The sequence below is a fragment of the Manis pentadactyla genome, chromosome X (assembly GCF_030020395.1).
Source record: "Manis pentadactyla isolate mManPen7 chromosome X, mManPen7.hap1, whole genome shotgun sequence".
NCBI classification, from domain to species: Eukaryota; Metazoa; Chordata; class Mammalia; order Pholidota; family Manidae; genus Manis; species Manis pentadactyla.
Genome location: NC_080038.1, coordinates 63,824,245 through 63,847,563, shown reverse-complemented (window position 1 = coordinate 63,847,563; position 23,319 = coordinate 63,824,245). Strand labels below are relative to the sequence as shown.

General features: G+C 39.5%; 1 protein-coding gene across 8 annotated transcripts in view; it reads right to left on the bottom strand.

Moving 5' to 3' along the window:
* Window positions 1-23,317, bottom strand: part of TAF1 (TATA-box binding protein associated factor 1) — a 108,559-nt gene extending 85,242 nt beyond the window's left edge. For 2 of the 8 annotated variants that reach the window (XR_008995252.1, XR_008995251.1), the window contains exons 1-18: window positions 23,144-23,317; window positions 21,984-22,098; window positions 21,719-21,835; window positions 10,758-10,877; window positions 9,411-9,652; window positions 8,783-9,001; window positions 8,179-8,397; window positions 7,633-7,840; window positions 6,278-6,454; window positions 5,805-5,932; window positions 5,602-5,709; window positions 5,308-5,481; window positions 4,657-4,830; window positions 4,325-4,429; window positions 2,579-2,779; window positions 2,272-2,413; window positions 1,760-1,890; window positions 999-1,079 (exon numbers count right to left, since the gene is read on the bottom strand). Coding sequence is in view for 5 of the 8 variants with exons in the window: in XM_057495883.1 (XP_057351866.1) it covers window positions 999-1,079; window positions 1,760-1,890; window positions 2,272-2,413; window positions 2,579-2,779; window positions 4,325-4,429; window positions 4,657-4,830; window positions 5,308-5,481; window positions 5,602-5,709; window positions 5,805-5,932; window positions 6,278-6,454; window positions 7,633-7,840; window positions 8,179-8,397; window positions 8,783-9,001; window positions 9,411-9,652; window positions 10,758-10,877; window positions 21,719-21,835; window positions 21,984-22,098; window positions 23,144-23,263 (2,781 nt within the window). In the remaining 3 variants the exon portion in view is untranslated. The remainder of the gene's footprint in view (window positions 1-998; window positions 1,080-1,759; window positions 1,891-2,271; window positions 2,414-2,578; window positions 2,780-4,324; window positions 4,430-4,656; window positions 4,831-5,307; window positions 5,482-5,601; window positions 5,710-5,804; window positions 5,933-6,277; window positions 6,455-7,632; window positions 7,841-8,178; window positions 8,398-8,782; window positions 9,002-9,410; window positions 9,653-10,757; window positions 10,878-21,718; window positions 21,836-21,983; window positions 22,099-23,143) is intronic. The other 6 variants (XM_036898193.2, XM_057495884.1, XR_008995250.1 and 3 more) reach the window with 5 other exon arrangements.
* Window positions 23,318-23,319: the final 2 nt, after the last annotated feature.

Below are 23,319 nucleotides of genomic sequence, written 5' to 3'. Positions count from 1 at the left end.
AGAAACTGGAACTCTTACACAGCTGAGAGGAATACAAAATGGTGCCGCTTCTTTGGAAAACAGTATGGAGGTTCCTCAAGAAAAAAAAAAACAAAACCTAAAAAGAGAACTACAATATGATCGAGTTATCCCATTTCTAGGTATATATGCAAAAGAAAGGAAGGTCTTGGATAGTTATTTGCACAGCTGTGTTCCTAGCAGCAGTATTCCCAACACTCAAGAGATGGAAGCAACATGAAATGTCCATCAATGGCTGAGTAAACAAAATGTGGTACACACATACAACAGAATTATTTTTACCCTTAAAAAGGGAAATCCTGGCACATGCTACAATATGGATGAACCTTGAGAATATTACGCTAGATTAAATTAATCAGTAACATAACAAATACTTAAAGATTCCACTTAGGTGAAGTACTTAAAGTAGTAAAAGAAAGACAAAAAGTAGAATGGTGGTTGTCAGAGGCTGGGGGAGGGAGGAGTGGAGAGTTACTGTTTAATGGGTAACAGTTTCAGTTTTGGACGATGAAGAGAGTTCTGGAGATTGGTTGTACAACAATGTGAATATACTTAAGACTACTGAACTGTACACTTGAAGGTTAAAATGGTAAATTTTATCTTATGTATATTTTACCACAATTTTAAAGAGGAATACATACTATATGAATCCATTATCTAAAATTCCAGAAAATGCAAACTCATCTATAGTTACAGAAAGTAGATCAGTGGTTGTCATGGGACGTGGAGGGTGGAGAGAAGGGAAGAGGCATGAGAAAGGGACTTCAAAGAGGCATGAAGAAACTTTTGGGGGTGACAGAAACACTCGTCATGACAATTTCACAGGTATCAACATACATCAAAACATATACAACATATATACATATAAAAATAGTACACTTTAAATGGGTTTTCTTAAAAACCTCAATAAACAATAAAGCTTTTTTTTTTAAAAAAAGGATAAATGGTATGTACTAATAAAAATTAGTGTACTTCCTTGCCTCATCATCAATCTTCATCTGAAAATCTTCTTCATTTTCTTCTTCTGGAGCAAAAAAGGACTTCTCACCATAGCCAGCATCCTGGAAGAGGACCAATTCATGCAATCAATTATCAGTCAACTGGAAAGCACAAAGCACAATTTCACTGAACACCAAGTACAGAATATCAAAGCACATTTTGCACAGAAAATGGATTCTGTTAACTATCACCATAGGCTATTAGAGGATATATTACATTTCAAGGAACTTATCAGCTGATATATGGATAGTTAAGGCCCACAAGGGAGCTAAATATAGATGCTCATTAACTCAGACTCATTAATTCAGTGAGACAGACTTGTGCCATCACACACCAGCTAGATCTTTTCTATTTTGGCCTGATAATACTGTGCTTCTCTCAACTACATGTCCAGCACCAACATCATCTCTGCCCACCCATAAGGCTGTGGAAAACAACTGAGAAATACTTCCCTGCTTACGTGCTTGTCTTGTAAAGAATAAGATTAAAGTCACCACTCAAATGGACTTCCACAGCAAAAAATATTCCCTAAGTCCCTCACCAACCCTTCCCACTGATATGTAGCTAAACTGTAGTTTTCCCGAGAACTGCTACACACAGAGTACCTCATACAACATGAATTTTTAAATAATTGGCAATAATCTAAATCACCATCATTTCTAAGCCAGTGAAAATGGTCTTTATCTTTGTCTATCTGAAAAAACCCATAGGCATAAGCAGTGCCTAAGAGGAAGGTGTCCACCTTTAGTCGCTGCTCAGCAGCTATCATGCTATAATAAGCACAGCACTGCTCTGGAGACACCATAGCTCTGATCTCCTCTTCAGTTGGTAAACGAAAATCAGATTTCAGCACCCACCAGTTTGAGTCCATCCCTAAAAAAGATAAGAGAGAATGAAACCATTCTGAATTCCCAAGGCCCTTTCATTGACAGCAACAGGGATAGCAAATGAAGACCGAACCAGGCAATGTCCTAGAAGGTATGAGGCCTAGCCAAAAATAAGCTGACTGGTCAAGAAAACCCCTGCTAGGTTTCCTACATCTCAAATAAGACATCCAACAATCACACTGAATTTCCTGGCAGGCAAAATCAAAAAGCAATCAGAACCTCCACAATTAGATTTTCTATCTTCTCCTTTAGATGACTAACAACTTCTTTTTCCATTTTGTTAGCTGTACACTTATCCTTTAACAGAAATCCCTAATTCCTTTCTTGGAAAGGCAGAGAGGACAAATAATCAGTCATAACTGATGACCTGTGCGTTTGAAGTCAGCGCAGAGCTTTAGCCTCTTCCGGATGCTGCTTTCTGAATGGGAAGGAAAGGCTTTTTTTATATCTTCCATTCGGATCCGCCGTGGCCGATCTTTACTCTTCCAGAAGAGGCGGTAAATAAAAACCTGTCCAATAAACCAAATGTTTTTTATCTGACAAATAATAAAAGTCCTCACCAGGGCCCCTTCCCCTGCTAAGCCCCTGTGTGTTTTGATCTTTTTTGATGTGCCCCCAAATTCATATACCCTTTTATGTGCATCCTGACCTCCTCCCTATCCTCTCATTCTTACCTGCAGAAAGTCTCGAATGTGTGTATTCGCCCTTTTGGAGTTAGGCCCAGGTACTTCAAACAAGGGGCACTGCTGGCCAACCACAAAAATATCCACTAATTCCCGAATATAGTAACCTTGTCTTGTCCGAATGATAAGAAAGTCAGTTTCTGGCATCTTATGAAGGTAAATTGGGGCCCGAAAAAGATTGTTCTCAAATGCCTAACAGAAGGAAACACACAAAATTATATACAGAGAGCCCTAAGAAATTTGGTCAACTAATGAGAAAGGATAATCAAGCTTGTCTGCTCTTGCCCCCATTATGCCACCTAAAATCTATCCAGTAATATAAACAAATTATAATATGGAATATCAAGTGGAATTGGACAGGTAAGTTTTTATCCACTGGCAATCTTTAAGAGTCAGTAGAGGGGAAACTACAGGATTTGGAGTCATATGACACTGGCTCTGTTACTCACTATATGATGTCAGGTAAGTTATTTAATATCCCTGAGTTTAACTTTCCGCCATCTACAAAACAGAGATACTTAAAATGCTTATACCTCACAGGATTGCTAGAAAGATTATATATGGAAGTCATCTGATAAACAAGTACTATACTACTACCCTAGAACCCAGCATAGCCCCTGAAATAATACAGATGAGATCAGAACATTTGTTAAAAAAATTTAAAAATAAAACAACAAAAGCTAATGAGGTAGAATATGTGCTAGAGAAGACTGACTAAACATGGAAGAGAGAAACATTTTGTACTTAAGTAGCAGCCACATGGGAATCAACTGCCAGAAGAAACCTATGCATCTAAGGAAAGACTTCTCAGAAAATCAGAGTTGTGGACAAGAAGAAAGAGGATCTTCAATATATGTGTGCAAACAAAATTCTAATTGTGAAATACAGAAAGAAAAAGAATTACAGGAGAAGATAAAACAGGATTTTTCAGAAACTACAAAGATAGCCACAAAAGAAGGGGATGGATTGATAGAACATCTCAACAGAAAGTTACAGGAAGAAAAATGCCAGTAGTAGAATAAAGATAATAGTCAAAATCTGTTGGAAAATGGACTATAAATGTAAAGGATAAAGAAAAATAGGTTTTGCAGATGCTTTAAGAGAATAAGCAACAGTAATAATGGAACACACAAGGTACAAGAGCAGGGGAAATGGTTAAGATTGCCAAGAGAAATTAAGCAGAGGAAAAACAAAGCACACAAGTGCTAGAGATTTCCTCACATCATTTGTGGACCTCTATATTTCCCTGTAACAAAATGTGTGAAAGCTAGGTTACCAGAGGGCCTTTCTACAACCATCAAAGAAGGAAGAAAAAACATTTTACTACGGTTGTAGACCATAAATAGCACAGTTTAGGTGTGGTTCAATACTCAAAATGACCACAACTAATATAGTCAAAATATACCACTTAGACACATCCAAATTAAACATTTATAAATTAACTATAATTATTAATCCCAGGTTGACTTCCCTTTGCCACCCAGATGTTTCTGGATTTAACAGTGTGTATTTTTAAAAAAAACTACTTTAAATTTAGCTTATGAATAACATAATTAGAAGCCAATTTTAATAAAAAGATCACAAAAATTTTGGATTACAACCACTCTTGGATTATGCTGATCTTCCCCACATTTGATGTAATAGTACCTCAATGAACTAAAATTGGTTCTCTCTGGGCTGACTAGCTCATCTGTCAATTTCTTTAGCAAAAAGTTACGACAGGAAAGAATTCCTCACCTGCAGTAATTGGCCAGGATGGAGAGATCCCAGAAAAGGAGATGTATGGCAGTAAACAGTTTCTCCGTATTTACAATCAGGGGCTCCAGGGTCTTTTCCAGGTTTCTATAAGGAACACAGCAGACCCACTTATTATTATGGAATATAATCAATAAGCCTACACAAAATATTCCATGAGCATGACTGACACTTTACTAGTATTACTACCTCTAAGATACCATTCCTTTCTTCCAAGAAATCTATAGTATAAAAAAGACAAATACACGTTTACAGATTATCACTGGACATCTGACTAGCTATATTAACAACAAAGATCTTCTGAGTAGACTCACCCGCTTATAGTAGTTTTTTATCTTGGTTGCCATTCCAACCTGCATCATTAATGGTCCATTTTCCTCACTGTATTCTGCAAGAATAAGATCTCCATCTTTGCCTGTGAGGTCCTGAGGTGTACGCATAAAAAACATCTCTCCACCACCTGAAGCTTGCCTCTCCTGTTCTCTCATCTGCCCAGAACAAAGAGAATATAGTCCAGCTCCTGATAGGGTAACTGAAACTACAGACTGATGCTGTTCATTCTGAGACAGTGACACCAAACACTACCTCAACTTGCCTTTTCTTTCATTTCATCACAAAAATTTTGAAACATTATAATAAAGCTAAAACTATGAACACTTATCATCTCACCACCTAGATGTAACTGTTTATACTTTGCTCTATGTGTTTTATCTATAACAATCTCCTATGGATTCTGCGGAACCATTTCTGAAAACTGCAGTCATCAGAGCACTTCAGTCATAAAGTACTTTTGCTTGCATCTCCTAAAAATAAGGACAGTCTCCTAAATAACCACAGTAACATTCTATGACATCTAAGAAAGTAAATAATAATTCCCTAATATCACCTAATATCCAGTCCATTTCCCCAGTTTGTACTCCAATATCATTTATGGCTGTTTCTTTCTAACCAGGATTTGATCATACCTTAGCCTTCTTTTTGATGTGCTTTAGCAAGGGCTGGACTGAATGAGGACCCGGCTGAGATAGTGCCCCAAAGGAATACTTCTTCAGAGGTGGGCGATGGAACTGCCGGAGTTTGATGGGCCCCATGTGGGTGGGAAAGAAGGGCTGCCGTAACTCCACAGCAGGAATTGAGTGCTAAGGCAAGAGATACAAAAGTTCTAATTAAATACTAACTCTAGCTTAGGCAAGATTAACCCCTATTCTCCAGCAGAACAAAGCAGTGATTCCCATCCACCACAGAAAAAATGCTTTTACCTGGATAATATTTCCTCCAAAAGTGCCTCTAAGACCCTGTTGCTTGGGGTAGTAATATTCATCATTGGAGAGATTCCATGGATCTTTCACTTCTGGCTGACACATGTTCTAAATGACAGGTCAACAAATAAGCCTTAGTCAGACTACCCTTCTCCATTACCTTTCTTTGTTCTAAACACTAAGTCCTTTTTCCCTTCACAGACCTGCTGTGGTTCCTCCTTGATGACACCTGTTTTCCCTAAGAGAATTCGACTCTTCTTCAGAGATGATTCCTTCTTACTCTCCTTACAGGGGGAGTTAGAGGTGGCTTCTTCCTTCTCATCAGGAATTTCTAAGGATGAAACAAAAGTCACTCTGGAGGTGCTATCCCTAAGATTCACCTTTCCTCCCAGTGCCTTTGTACTTCCTAACCAGATCTCTCATCCCACTCCAAACCACTTCTAGTCCATGATTCACTCTCACCAAACACTCAGGGCATCTCAAAGGTACTACTTTCCAACTTTCCTACATTACAAGTTTTCCCTAAATGATACACAAATATTAGAAATTAACAGGCACTGCTTTGCTCTCTCAAACTGCTACAGAGAAGATTCTAGTCATGACCTATCCATTTCCTCCTGCCTCTTGACATTGACAGCAAGCTGTCAATTATAAAACTGGCCTTGCAGTACCATACCCAAAATGAGGTTCTCATCATTGGGATCAAGTGTCAGAACAGGAGGCTCCAACAGTCGGGGCATAGCCTGGGCATCCCAAATGATATTGTCCTCCCAGCATCCATATACCAGCTCCTCATTGTCAATGGGGAAAATGGAATACCAAGGCTTGTCATCATCCAGGGTGGCTGCAAAACCTAGTCAAAACAGGAAGTAACACTCAGCAATAGACAAAACATTTATGCCCCTTTCAATCATGATTCTAGCAGAGGGAAAAGGAACAAATGTTAGAAGAATTACTTATGTTGGCTACTGAAAAGAAACCTAGTGGACACAGTGTATTTCTCACTTTAAACAACATTGCAGAAAAAAATGCTCCTTGCAATAACTTTTATGAGTCAAAATTTAAACAGCCATATGTTTAATCATGGCAAAATATGGTAACAATAAATGGTAGTAAAATATATTAAAAATACAATTATTGTTGTAGTTTATAAAATCATCCATGTAAGAATACTGTGCAACCAATAAAGTGTGTGAGGGAGGAAAAAAATAATTTCTTAGATTTAAAAATTAAGACATTTTGTTTTTCTTCCAAATTATATATGTAATCCATGTTAATTGAAAATCTGGAAAATACAGAAAGGTATAAAGAAAACTGAAGCTATCTGTGATCTTACAAACCAGAATAACCACTTTTGACACCCATAGTGTATTTGCTTTTAGTCAGCTTTCTGTGTTTATATAGAGTGCTTTTCTTCCCCACTTACACAAGCAGGGAGGGTATCAAGTATGCCACTTCATATGTCTTTTCTGTTTAAAATGAGTTTCCCATGTCATTAAACATTTATGAAGAACTTAGAACATAGAATACTTATGTTAAAAACAGTATCTATAGAGATGAGCCCAGCTACTACATACACATACACAAGACAGAAAACTGAAAACAAAGTATATAAAAAAGTTAATAGTCAATACTCTTTGGATGGTAGGATTACCAGGGACTTTTGACCACATATTTTCCAAGTTTTCTACAGTAAGTATTAACATACCTTTTTTTTGGCATGTTTAAAGAGAAAGAAGGCAAATTCTGAATGATAAAGACAAAGGGGTTTTGGAAACAAAGTGAACCATATAAAGAATTATTATAGCTCAGAAAGATCTTTAATTTCAAAATGGTTTTCACATTCTTCTAATGAGAAATCCCAGCTCATTAATAATAGTGCAAAAAAAATTTATTACAGACTAGAATGAGGGCTCAGATCCAAACCATTTCACTGTCCTGACTCAGCAGCACCAAAGATTACAGCTAAGCCCAATTAGGATTACTAAGATGAAGGGCAGTGTGCTGGACACAGCCAGCATAGAAACAAACCTTGCTGAACGTTGTAAGCCATGGCATTACGTGTCATGCTGGAAGGAAGCCAGCCTGCCAGGCTTGCACGCTGAGGTTTTGTCCCTTTGTGTTTGACATCCTCTCCATCCCAGATGATATCATCCTCCCAATGCAGCTGTGTCACCATCAGGAAGTTTTCATCAGCCAGAAGATCAGTGCCATTGCTTTCCTCAAGCTTCCTGAAGTCCTGTATAAGTACAGAAGGAACAACAAATCCCTGAATGGTCACTGGTCAAGTTTTCACCCCAAATCCCGTATTACATACATCACATGTGGTTCTTGACTTGAGAGAACCACCCAGTAATGGAGGACCACTCCTAGTCTGGCACAGTACTCATTTCACAATTAAAATCCTTACAATGGGACCTAGATGCCAGGGTGATACATCTTACCAAGCAAAAGGCTTAAACACCCACATCTTTCACCAAAGAAACCCTACCCAGTATCTTCCTAGTTGGGAAGTAAAATAAAACTGATAGGACCCTGGGCACATTGATTCCATTCTTACATACTAGTGTTGCTTACCTCCATCATTCTATTTTTTATCACAGGTTCATGTTCCATCTTTCTCAGTTTGAAGCCATAGTCAAACCCACTGCCATCTTCAGGGACACCCAGCATATCATACCACAGTCGGGCAGGCCCGTAACGCCACTCAGCCACTCTTGGTTTGGTATCTGTCACTTTATCCGTATCGCCAGTTGACTGGGAAAATTTGGACTCCACAGGAGCCATCATTGTGATCTGTAACAAAACAAAGTAGTGGAAGGGGAAGAGGATTTCCTGATCCCAGGTGTCCTAAGAATATAGGCAGGAGAGCAAGTTAAAAGAGCCAAAAGGATGATTCTTGAATAGAACTGGAGTTAGAATATAAGCAACAGAGGTATATCATGGCACACTGTGCTTATCATTTAAACTCTCCTATTCCCCAGTGTACATATCACCATCTTCCAGCCCCCAGTACTTTTTTATTACAATAAGGAAGGGACAGCCACTGGGACTGAACTCATGATTACTTGTAATCACCACAGGACTCTGCCTACTAAGTTATTTCTAATTTAGACATATGCTAGGGGGAACTCATTTGTTCCCCTCCTAGGTCTTAATTGCAGGTCCCTATTTTGCCTACTTCATCATCAGAGAGACACTGCTCTGGAGGTGGTGGTGGAGCATAGTCATAGTTCCACAAAGACTTCTGGTTGGCTTCTGATTCTACTGAGCACTCAACCTCCTGGATCTGCTCTTCTTGTATCAGCTCACGGTGCTTCTTTTTCCTCTTTCTCCGAGCACTCCGCCAAACAGATGGGACATTCTTCCCTGGCCCAAAAAGACGTAGGAAGCGTAACACCTAGTACACAGAACACATTACCATATCAGAAACTCAAATGCCAGATACGAAAACAGCAACATCTGGGTCTGGAAACTCTGAGGGGTCTACTTAACTGTGGAGAAGAGATCAAGGAGCGCTAAACTCAGATTTATAACCTCTTCCAAAAAAGGAAAGAAAGAAGTATCCCTTAGTAATTTGGACTAGTTCTTCTAAGACAATAAGAATAATTTCTAATGAGAACTATGTAAATCATGTGTGCTATCAATGCATGCAACTTAAAAAAAGACTTACTACAATGTCATTGGGTAAGGAAACCTTTAGATTTTAAGAATAAGGAATCCATTCTATATTCAGTACCTTAACAACAGATCTCAGTATTTAGAAGAAGTCAGTGGTTTGCAATGTGGGCATTCTCCACAGAAAGTACCTTTCCAGGTCGAAATTCTGGGAAAAGTTCTGTGACACTTGGCAACAGCTTGGTGGCATCATACTGCATAATCCCAGCCAATGGTAGGGTCAGCTTTCTGTTCTCAGATTCTGCCTGTGTTACTTCCTGAGGTCCCATCTCAGATTCTGAGTCAGAGGAACTACTGAAGTCCACTTTCTCTGAGGCCAAAGAGGAAGGGGCAATGATGGAGGGCAAGATGATGCCTTCTCCATCCTCAGACACTGCAACAAGGAAGAGAAATCCCTTTGGCATGTAGCTGTGAGCATTATTTCCTCAAATTCAGCCAACAATCCCCAATCTAGGCTTATATGCATGGCTCAATGGCAGGGGATATAGTTCCAAGAACCCAGATTACTAGAATGCAACCCAAAACACTCATTCTAATTCATTATCTCCCACCATCCCCAACTCACCTTGTACCTGGTACCCTAGGGTTATGATGAAAGAAAACAAACACTATTACTACATTTACTACTTCCTGTAAATATATTAGGTTAAATGAATGTGACCAAAATTATACATTTTTACATCAGTCAGGCCTTAACATGTCTGGTTCAGACACCCATAAGGTGAAGAATTTTTTTAAGACAATAGGATAACAATGAAATTATTTAGTATAAAATAAGATCTATGATATAAAATTATAGCTGCTATTTAGCCCAGACTAAAAAGGAAATGGCTTAAAATTCTAATAACAGTAGCTTAGGTTAACATAAGCATCAAAATACTGGAGATCAAAGACACTGCTCTTCCCCAACTTTAGCATAGGACAGGGTTACTACTATTGCAGACTTAGGAAGAGGTGAGATGATCAATGAGGACTCTGCCTTCATAATCTCTGAATCTGGCTATTGGCTATATATGATTTATACACATTCTAGAGTGCCTTCCCCATTTAATTTCTTTTAAAGAGAATCATCTAAACAGGTAGTTTCCAAATAGCAGTACACAAATGAGTTGCATCAGAAATTACTTTGGGATACTGTACTTTTTGAAATTCCTGGGCTCTATCCCACATCTTCTGAATTAAGACTCTCCAGGGATGAAGAGTCAGAAATCTATATATTCTTTAAAGACCTAGGGTGATTCTGATGGGCAGCCAGATTTGAGTACCACTGGCCAGTTTAAACTATCTCTTCCTGAGTGCATGTTAAGATACTGCTGCCACATGTTTTAAAAGGAAAGCTTCCCTTTAATACAGAAATTTGTATGAATCACTTTGGGAAGTTGTATCCTGTCCTTGCAGCTTAATAGCCCCCTATGTGCACACCAAAAGTCTGGACTTATGAATCGAACTTGCTCCATCAATAAAAACAAACTACCTACCACAGGTAATAGCATCTTGGTCTTTATCCTTCTTCATAGGTCCTGCGGGTGGAGGTGGAGGAGGCATCAACTTGCAATCAATGTCTTCACAATCAGCATCATAGTCATCTTCATCATAATCTAATAATACCAAGAAGGTAAGCTCAGTATTCAGAATGTCACACAACAGTCTGGAGCTCCCTTGTCACTCAAGAATCTGAAGCACCAAATGAAGCTCTATGCAGATCCCTAAGAACACACAGGGAAGATGCACCTTCTGCCTTTAGAAGGAAATGATATCGACAAATGCTCTTCCATTATGTATACGTCATACAGGAACTTAGAGAGTTCCCAAGAACTGTTTAAAAACCTTTGATCCTTGTCCTGATCAAATCTTGCTTTGTTTTTTACTTTGCCCTGCTTAATCTCATAATTGAATTTAACATTCTTCTATCACTTTCCTTGAGACTGGACTTTCTCTTTTCTAAACTCCCAAGTCTGACATATTTGTTGTCCACCTTCTGCATTTGGTTGTTCTTTTCACTGTCCTTTAACAACAGGCATCACTCAAAATTTGGTCTTGAACACTCTTTTATTCCTCTATACTCTCCATTCCCTTCCTCAAAAATCACCTTTTCATCGAGATTAAACCCAAATCTATATGCCTTGCCCTGACTTACCCCCTCTACAATTGTACCATGTTCTTCTACTAAAAGACTTTTCACTCTACATGAAGACAAATGAAAACAACAACCCAATAGCTCACAACCCGTGGGATGCAGCGAAGGCAGTTCTAAGAGGAAAGTACATATCAATACAGGCTTACTGTAAGAAACAAGAACAATCCCAAATGAACACTCTAAACTCACAATTAATGAAACTAGAAAAAGAACAAATGAGGCCCAAAGTCAGTAGATGGAGGGACATAATAATAATCAGAGCAGAAATAAATAGAATTGAGAAGAATAAAACAATAGAAAGAATCAATTAAACAAGGAACTGGTTCTTCGAGAATATTAACAGATAAAACCTTAGCCACACTTATCAAGAAAAAAAGAGAGTCAACACACATAAACCAAATCAGAAATGAGAAAGGAAAAATCACTACAGACACCTAAGAAATATGAAGAATTATTACAGAATACTATGAAAAATTATATGCTAACAAACTAGATAAACTAAAAGAAATGGACAACTTCCTAGAAAAATACAACCTTCCAAGGCTGAAGCAGAAAAAAACAAAATCTGAACAGACCAATTACCAGCAACAAAATTAAACTGGTAATCAAAAACCTACCTAAGAAAAAAACCCCTACACCACTTAATTTTATCAAACGTTTACAGAAGACCTAATACCCATCATCCTTAAGGTTTTCCAAAAAGTAGAAGAGGAGGGAATACTTCCAAACTCATTCTATTAGGCCAGTATCACTCTAATACAAACCAGACAAAGACACCACAAAAAAAGAAAGTTACAGACCAATATCCCTGATGAACATAAATGCAAAAATACACCACAAAATATTAGCAAACCAAATTCAAAAATACATCAAAAAGATCATACATCATGAGCAAGTGGGATTTATTCCAGGGATGCAAGAATGGCACAATATTTGAAAATTCATCAACATCATACATATCAACAAAAGAAGGGCAAAATTCACATGATCATTTCAATAGATGCTAAAAGAGCATTCAACAAAATTCAACATCCATTCATGATAAAAACTCTCAGCAAAATGGGTATAGAAAGCAAGTACCTCAACATAATGAAGTCCATATATGACAAACCCACAGCCAACATCATACTTAACAGCGAAGAGCTGAAAGCTTTTCCTCTAAGATCGGGAACAAGACAAGGATGCCCACTCTCCCCACTTTTATTCAACATAGCACTGGAGTCCTAGTCACAGCAATCAGACAACAAAGAAATAAAAGGCATCCAGATTGGTAAAGAAGAAGTTAAACTGTCACTGTATGTAGATGATATGATACTGTACATAAAATCCTAAAGACTCCACCAAAAAACTACTAGGACCAATAACTGAATTCAGCAAAGTTGCAGGATTCAAAATTAATACACAGAAATCTGTGGCATTCCTATGTACTAACGATGAACTAGCAGAAAGATAAATCAAGAAAACAACTCTACTTACAATTGTATCAAAAGAATAAAATACCTAGGAATAAACCTAACCAAGGAGATCAAAGACCTATACCCTGAAAACTACAAGACACTCATGAGAGAAATTAAAGACACCAATAAATGGAAATATATCCCATGTGCATGGATAGGAAGAACTAATGTTGTCAAAATGGCCATCCTACCTAAAGGAATCTACAGATTCAACTCAATCCCTACCAAAATACCAACAGTATTCTTCAAAGAACTAGAACAAATAGTTCTAAAATTCATATGGAACCACAAAAGACCTCGAATAGCCAAAGCAATACTGCGAAGGAAGACCAAAGTAGGGGGGATTATGCTCCCTAACTTCAAGCTCAACTAGAAAACCACAATAATCAGGGAAATTTGGTACTCGCACAAGAACAGACCCATAGATTAATGGAACAAAATAGAGAACCCAGATATAAAGCAACACATAAATCCTAATTAATACACAATAAAGGAGTGACGGATATACAATAGGGAAATGACAGCCTTTTCAACAACTGGTGTTGGCAAAACTGGACAGCTACATTTAAGAGAATGAAACTGGATTACTGCCTAATTCCATATACAAAGATAACTCAAAATGGATCAAAGGCCTGAATGTATGTCATGAAACCATAAAACTCAGAAGAAAACATAGACAAAAATCTCTTGAACATAAACATGAAAAATTTTTTCCTGAACACATCTTCTTGGGCAAGGGAAATAAAAGCAAAAATGAAAAAGTGGAACTACATCAAACTAAAAGGCTTCTGTACAGCAAAGGACACCATCAGCCGAACAAGACATCCTACAATATGGGAGAATATATTCATAAACGACTTATCCGACAAAGGTTAACATCCAAAATATATAAAGAACTCACATGCCTCAACACCCTGAATTAAAAAATGGGCAGAGGATCTGAACAGACACATCTCCAAAGAAGAAATTCGAATGGCCAACAGGTACCTGAAAAGATGCTCCACATGGCTAATCATCAGGGAAATGCAAATTAAAACCAGAATAAGGTATCACCTCACACCAGTTAGCATGGCAAACATCCAAAAAACAACAATAAATAATGGCAAGGGTGCACAGTAAGAGGAACCCTCCTACACCATTGGTGAGAATGTAAATTCATTTAACCATTGTGGAAAGCAATATGGAGGTTCCTCAAAAAACTAAAAATAGAATACCATTTGACTCAGTAATTCCACTCCTACGAATTTACCCAAAGAAAACAAGATCCCTGATTCAAAAAGCCATATGCACCCCTATGTTTATCACAGCATTATTTACAATAGCCAAGATATGGAAGCAACCTAAGTGTCCATCAATAGATGAATGGATAAAGATGTGGTACATAAACACAATGGATTATTATTCAGCCAAAGAAAAAAAAACCAAATTCTACCATTTGCAACAACTTGGATGGAGCTAGAGGGCATATGGTCAGTGAAATAAGCCAGGCAGAGAAAGACAACTACCAAATGAGTTCATTCATCTGTGGAGTATAACAAAGCAAAAACTGAAGGAACAAAACAGTAGCAGACTCACAGAACCCAAGAATGGAATAGCAGTTACGAAAGGGAAAGGGGTTGGAGAGGGTGGGGTTGGGGAGGGTGGGCAGGGAAGGAGGGATAATGGGATTAAGGGGTATTATGATTAGCTCACATAATATATGGGGGGCACAGGGAAGGAAGTATAGCACAAAGACAAACAGTGACACTACAGCATCTTACTACACTGATGAACAGAGACTGCAATGGGGTGTGGGAGGACTTGGCAATATGGGTGAAGGTTGAAACCACAACATTGTTCATGTGAAACCTACCTAAGATTGTATATCAATAATAACTTAATTTAAAAAATAAGCTTTTCAAAGATGGCAGAATGAGTACAGCAGCGGAAATCTCCTCCCAAAACCATATACATTTTTGAAAACACAACAAATACAACCATTCCTAAAAGAGAGACCAGAAGATACAGTATAATAGCCAGACTACATCTTCACCTGCAAGGACCCAGCGCCTCATGAAGGGAATAAGATACAAGCTGCAGCCAGCGGGACCCGAGCGCCCCTCACCCCAGCTCCCCGGTAGGAGGAGAGCAGTCATGGCAGGGAGGGAGAGGGAGCCCAGGACTACTAAATATCCAGCCCTAGCCATCCGCACCGGGAGCGCAGACATACAGTGCATGCTGTGCTGGATACTAGGGAAATGGGACAGTACAACCTGCCAGCAGGTCCCTGCAGCTGGCGCCCCTGAGACAAAGAAAAGCGAGTGCCTTTTGAAAGTCTTAAAGGGACAGGGGCCTCACAGTTGGACGGAAGCGTCCCAGCGCACTCAACCCAGTAGCTGGGAATCCCAGGGTACTCCGGGCACCCTAATCCCCAGGGCAGCAGCGCAGCTTGGCAGCCCCCCACGGCGATAAACAGCCTTCCGCCCATTGTTCCTCTGGCGTGGCCCTGCCATAGGGGAGTAGCAGCCTGAGGCTGGCCACGCCCACAGCAGCCAGGCAGAGCTTCCTACACAGCAGCCAGGCGAGAAACAGAGACCCCGTCTACACGCAGCTGCACAGCACAAGCTGCTAAGGGTCGCCGTTCTCCCAGGAGAGGAATGCTACAAAGTAGCAATAAGGAATGTTCTCCCAGCAGACACACGTGCCAACTCCCCACAACTACCTCTATCACCATGAAAAGGCAGAAGAATTTAATCCAGACCAGAACCACACAGACTTCCTTCCCTGAGAGGGAACCTGGGGAGACAGACCAAACCAATCTTCCAGAAAAAGAATTCAAAACAAAGGTCATAACCATGCTGATGGAGCTGCAGAGAAAAATGTAAGAGCTAACCGACAAAGTAGGGAGGGAGACTACAGAAATAAAACAATCCCTGGAGGGACTTAAAAGCAGAATGGACAAGATGCAAGAGGCCATTAATGGAATAGGAACCAGAGAACAGGAAAGCATAGAAGCTGATGCAGAGAGAGATAAAAGGATCTCCAGGAATGAAAGAACATTAAGAGAACTGTGTGACCAATCCAAATGGAACAATACATGCATTATAGGGGTACCAGAAGGAGAGAGAAAAAGGGATAAAAAATGTATTTGAAGAAATAATTGCTGAAAACTTCCCCAAACTAGGGGAGGAAATAGTCGCTCAGACCACGGAAGCACACAGAACTCCCAACACAAGGGACACAAGGAGGACAACACCAAGACACATAATAATTAAAATGGCAAAGATCAAGGAGAAGGACAGAGTTTTAAAGGCAGCTAGAGAGAGGAAAAAGGTCACCTACAAAGGAAAATCCATCAGGCTATCATCAGACTTCTTCTCACCAGAAACCTTACAGGCCAGAAGAGAATGGCATGATATATTCAATACAATGAAACAGAAGGGCCTTGAACCAAGGATACTGTATCCAGCACGATTATCATTTAAATATGAGGGAGGGATTAAACAATTCCCAGACAAACAAAAGTTGAGGGAATTTACCTCCCACAAACCACCTCTACAGGGTATTTTAGAAGGACTGCTCTAAATGGGAGCACTCCAAAGGCTAAATAGATGTCACCAGAGAAAATAAAATCATAGCAAATAAAGCAGACCAAACAAATACTAACTAAAGGCAAAAAATAAAATCAACTGCTCACAAAAGCAGTCAAAGGAAACACAAAAGGGCACAGAATAAAACACCCAACATATAAAGAATGGAGGAGGAGGAGGAAGAAGGGAGAGAAATAAAGAAATGTGAGTCAGTGTTTATAATAGCTCAATAAGCAAGTTAGACAGTAAGATAGTAAAGAAGCTAACCCTGAACATTGGTAACCATGAATCTAAAGCCTGCAATGGCAATAAATACATATCTTTCAATAATCATCCTAAATGTAAATGGACTGAATGCACCAATCAAAAGACACAGAGTAAAAGAATGGATACAAAAGGAAGACCCATCTATATGCTGCTTCCAAGAGACTCTCCTCAAACCCAAAGACATGCACAGACTAAAAGTCAACGAATGGAAAAAGATATGTCATGCAAACAAGGAGAAAAAAGCAGATGTTGCGGTACTAGTATCAGATAAATTAGACTTCAAAACAAAGAAAGTAACAACAGATAAAGAAGGACATTACATAATGATAAAGGGGTCAGTCCAACAACAGGATATAACCATTATAAATATATATGCACCCAATACAGGAGCACCAGCATATGTGAAACAAACACTAAAAGAATTAAAGGAGGAAACAGAATGCAATGCATTCATTTTAGGAGACTTCAACAAACCACTCCCTCCAAAGGACAGATCCACCAGACAGAAAATAAGTAAGGACACAGAGGCACTGAACACACAAGAACAGATGAACCTAATAGACATCTACAGAACACTACACCCAAAAGCAACAGGATACACATTCTTCTCAAGTGCACATGGAACATTTTCCAGAATAGATCACATACTAGGCCACAAAAAGAGCCTCAGTAAATTCACAAAGATTGAAATTCTACCAACCAACTTGTCAGACCACAAAGGTATAAAACTAGAAATAAATTGCACAAAGAAAACAAAAATCCATCAACATCACCCACCACATAAACAAAAAGGACAAAAACCACATGATCATCTCCACAGATGCTGAAAAAGCATCTGACAAAATTCAACATCCATTCATGATAAAAACTCTCAACAAAATGGGCATAGAGGGCAAGTACCTCAACATAATAGAGGCCATATATGATAAACCCACAGGCAACATCATACTGAACAGCAAGAAGCTGAAAGCTTTTCCTCTGAGATCGGGAACTAGACAGGGATGCCCACTCTCCCCACTGTTATTCAACATTGTACTGGAGGTCCTAGCCACGTTAATCAGACAAAACAAAGAAATACAAGGAATCCAGATTGGTAAAGAAGAAGTTAAACTGTCACTATTTGCAGATGACATGATATTGTACATAAAAAACCCTAAAGAATCCACTCCAAAACTACTAGAACTGATATCGGATTTCAGCAAAGTTCCAGGAGACAAAATTAATACACAGAAATCTGTTGCTTTCCTATACACTAACAATGAACTAACAGAAAGAGAAATCAGGAAAACAATTCCATTCACAATTGCATAAAAAAGAATAAAATACCTAGGAATAAACCTAATCAAAGAAGTGAAAGACCTATACCCTGAAAACTACAGGACACTCTTAAGAGAAATTAAAGAGGACACTAACAAATGGAAACTCATTCCATGCTCTTGGCTAGGAAGAATTAATATAGTCAAAATGGCCATTGTGCCCAAAGCAATATATAGATTCAATGCAATCCCTATCAAATTACCAACAGCATTCTTCAAAGAACTGGAACAAATAGTTCCAGAATTCATACAGAACCACCAAAGACCCCAAAGAGCCAAAGCAATCCTGAGAAGAAAGAACAAAGTCGGGGGGATCTCACTCCCCAACTTCAAGCTCTACTACAAAGCCACAGTAATCAGGACAATTTCTTACTGGCACAAGAACAGAGCCACAGACCAGTGGAACAGAATAGAGACTCCAGACATTAACCCAAACATATAAGGTCAATTAATATATGATAAAGGAGCCATGGACATACAATGGGGAAATGACAGCCTCTTCAAGAGCTGGTGCTGGCAAAACTGGACAGCTACATGTAAGAAAGTGAAACTGGACCATTGTCTAACCCCATACACAAAAGTAAATTCGAAATGGATCAAAGACCTGTACGTATGTCATAAAACCATAAAACTCTTAGAAAAAATATAGGCAAAAATCTCTTGGACATAAACATGAGCGACTTCTTCATGAACATATCTCCCTGGGTAAGGGAAACAAAATGAACGAGTGGGACTATATAAAGCTGAAAAACTTCTGTACAGCAAAGGACACCATCAATAGAACAAAAAGGTACCCTATAGTATGGGAGAATATATTCATAAATGACAGATCCGATAAAGGGTTGACATCCAAAATATATAAAGAGCTCATGCATCTCAACAAACAAAAAGCAAATAATCCAATTAAGAAATGGGCAGAGGAGCTGAACAGACAGTTCTCCAAAGAAGAAATTCAGATGGCCAACAGACACATGAAAAGATGCTCCACATCGCTAGTCATCAGAGAAATGCAAATTAATATCACAATGAGATATCACCTCACACCAGTAAGGATCGCCACCATCCAAAAAGACAAACAACAACAAATGTTGGCGAGGTTGTGGAGAAAGGGGAACCCTCCTACAATGCTGGTGGGAATGTAAATTAGTTCAACCATTGTGGAAAGCAGTATGGAGGTTCCTCAGAAAGCTCAAAATAGAAATACCATTTGACCCAGGAATTCCACTTCTAGGAATTTACCCTAAGAATACAGCAACCCAGTTTGAAAAGACATATGCACCCCTATGTTTATCGCAGTAGTATTTAGAATAGCTAAGAAATGGAAGCAACCTAAGTGTCCATCAGTAAATGAATGGATAAAGAAGATGTGGTACATATACACAATGGATTAATATTCAGCCATAAGAAGAAAACAAATCCTACCATTTGCAACAACATGGATGGAGCTAGAGGGTATTATGCTCAGTGAAATAAGCCAGGTGGAGTAAGACAAGTACCAAATGATTTCACTCATATGTGGAGTATAAAAACAGAAAAACTGAAGGAACAAAACAGCAGCAGATTCACAGAACCCAAGAATGGACTAACAGTTACCAAAGGGAAAGGGACTGGGGAGGATGGTTGGGAAGGGAGGTATAAGGGCAGGGAAAAAGAAAGGGGGCATTACGATTAGCATGTATAATGTGGGGGGAGGCACAGGGAGGGCTTTGCAACACAGAGAAGACAAGTAGTGATTCTACAGCATCTTACTACACTGATGGACAGTGACTGTAATGGGGTTTGTTGGGGGGACTTGGTGAAGGGGGGAGCCTAGTAAACATAATGTTCTTCATGTAACTGTAGATAAATGATACCCAAATAATAAATAAATATATAAATAAATAACCTTTTCACTCAGATATTCAATTGCATATCACTGAAATATTCTTTTAAATTACTTTTTCTTACTATCAATACCACTTCTATCCTCATTTTCCCAACTTATGATTTTAATCTCCTATCTCCTTCATCAATTTCTTACCCCTCAAAACACACCTTTTCTATTTCCAAGAAAGTGTTGTCAAATTCTTCTACCCTGGGGTCTTGCTATTTGGCAGTATGTTTTCCACTCCTTTCAAGAAAACCCACTGGCCAATTCCCCCCACACTATTCTATTTCCAAACATTTTAGACAAGCCATGTCTCCAAACCAAATGCTCTGCTGCCTCTTCTCCATCAAACCTTGTCTTTCAAAACTTTGCTCAAAATTCTCCTCCACGAAGCCTTTTCTAATGAGCTCCATGCAATTCCAGTTATTCCAAAGAAGCACCCATATAAATCAGGCCATGGGAAGGAGCCAATGCCAGGGAAGGAGGAAGATAAGGGCAGAGACAAAGGCACCCTCAGAGGACAAGAGAACTCAGAATTGAGATTTGTCAAATTCAACATTCTCCTTTCCTAGGTGGTCAGCTCATAAAACCCAACAGGAAACCACCACTATCCCCTAGAGAAATAAACCCAACCCTGAAATTAAGACATTCCCTAAAAATCAGAGGTACTACCACCTCCCCCTTAGCCTAAGTCAGGGGGCTCAAAACAATAGTTATGCTACTTAACTTAGCTATTCTGGCAGGCTCTCAAAACTAAATATAACACCCCATACAGAACTATGAGCTTTTAGCTGATTTCTGTCTTCTTCTTATGAGTAATTATGCTTTGCATTGTCTACGCCATCTTCCTAGTTTCCCTGTGAAGGTAAGACCTGTATCTTCTATTTTTCTGGGTTACTTCTTGTGTATGTGGTATAATTCATCTCTTTATATAGGAAGCACTCAAATCCATTAACTGACCCTGAAATGTAATTCAAAAAGGTGGACAACAAATAAACAACTTCATATAAAAGTTTCAAGCAGTGACAGGTAGCAAAGGGCAGTAGAAAGAGTGGACTATGAAACTGAGTTCAAGATCAGAAAATGGATTTTATTATCTTTGTTCCATACTGTCTATTCATTACATAGCACATATCAGGTATTCCAAAAATGTCTAACGCACTGAGTTGTTGAATTATTCAAGGTTGCAGCTAGCTGACTATAGAATTTTTAATAAAGTTACACATTATTAAAGTTCTCTCAAGTTCAAGTTTTCCTTATCTATCATGAGATGAAAAGAAAATAATCACTAAGACCCCTTCCAGCTCTGACATTCTGATTCTATAATGTAGTACCTTACACCAGGGAGAAAAACCTATGGTGTGTGCATGCATTAACTGCACTGTCAGCATAGAGCTGGTGAGTGATTAACAGAAGCTGAGCCAAGAAATATGTGTGCTTGTTCATATGTGATCATATATATTAATCCTCCTTGAACTACCAATTCCTTGAGGGCAAAGACTGAGTTTAAATAGCATCTACAACAGTGCTATGAACACAGTAGGTACTCAAATACCAGATGATAAGGAAGAAAGCATTATAATCCTTACTTGGCATTCACCACAAGTTTGGGAATAATTAGTATGAGGAATAAAAGCCTGAGAATGGTAACACTGCCTCGGAACACCAGAGGAGAGCAGCTACTTGGAACTGAGCTGACAAAGAGAGAGAAGCAGAGCAAAGGCATAGAGAGCAGGAACAATGGCAGAAAGCACACAAAGAAACAAACTGGACTATACAGCGGGATAATATACTGGTATGCTCTACAGAGGACACCAAATAATCACCTGAGTTGCAAAGGGGCTGCAAGCTCCCCACTGTCTGCTGACACCTTCGGCTTTCGTCTTCCGCTACCTCATTGATGTCTGAATAGTCCACAGCATCTTCTGTACTCCTGATCCAGCCTATGAATAAAAAAAAGGCAGGGGGGGGAGTATATGTCAACAAATAGCAAATAACTCTCGCTCCCTTAGGTAAGTCCCATTGAAAAGTACATTTACCCTAAGTGGCTAGCCTCCTCCCCCGCCTTACTCCCCATGACCCAGACTTCACCTTCATCATTTACCAGGGCACCGTCAGTCCCAGTCAGTTCTTCATTTGCGGTGAGTTCAGTGATCAGGCTGCCCAGACCCAAAGCCCCCAAGCCTGCCAAGTGCTTCTTACACTCCTGAAAAAGGGACAGCACCAGAGTCGAAGACAAAAACTACACCAAAGTTTCCTATACAAGGCGTATTTCCTGGTCCACGACAAAACTATAAAATCCACATGAAAAATGACTCTGCAGTGTGCTAAAAGGAGCTTCACATTCAAGTGAAAAGTAAATCTTCCACTAAACTCTTTATTCATCAGGTCTTTATTGACATATTGTGTCCAATTTCATCACCCTACTTTAAAGTAATATAAAGAAATATTCAAAAAACCACCACTAAGACTGAATGTAACAGTAGTTCTCAGAATAAAGGCTAAAGCAACAGAGGTCGTTTGGATCAGACAAGGCAAGGCAAGGCAAGAACTTTTCTGCTAGTTTTTGTGTACTTGTGTGTGCTCCACGGGAGAAGGAATATTGATCATTATTCTCTCCTTGAAAAGATGAACCTTAAACGGAAGGTGAGTTTCGCTTGGCCACAGGCAACGACAGCATAAATGAATGCCAGTGAACACTGGGAAAACTACTTAAGGGCGCTGGGCCCAGAAGGGGTCTGCCTGCCCCACATGGTTTGAACATTCATTGTTCAAATAACAGGGAGATGAACCATGATTTGTTGCAGGCTCTGTCCAGTCCTCTTGCTCTAGAGCCACCTTAGGTCAGCGATGGCAGAAATGCAGTTTCAAGAATCTCCGAGTAGGTTCCCATTGCAATAGTTTAAAAGCAACCTCCCTGGGTTAAAGTGCAATAAATATTTCCTACTGCCTGGTCAGGTGGAACGTTCTGTCCACAGCCACCCACACGGGCACCCCTGACCTACGGGGGCTGGTCTACCATCCTGTCTCCTTCTCACGCTCGTCCACAAAGAAGCCTCCTCTCTCTAACTGCAGAGTCTACGAAAGCAGTATCGGCTTCTCGTTTCCTCTTCTCTTCAGTTAACTGCACCCTCTGAGAGAGAGAGGACCACATCCGCCCTCGAATCTAAACACCCCTCGAATCTAAACACCCTCTACACTACACTCCAGCCGCACCACCCCCAGCCCTAACCCCACGCCCACCCCCTCACATCATCCAAGATGTTTTCCCCCTCCAGCTGCCCGGCTCCATTGATATTGCCAAAGAGGAAACCGGTTAAAGAAAATGGGCCGCCTCCCGCAGAATCCTCATCGCTGTCCGTGTCTGACATGATGGCGGCAGCGCCGAGAGCAGCGGAAGCCACCAAGAGCAAATCCCAGACTGATC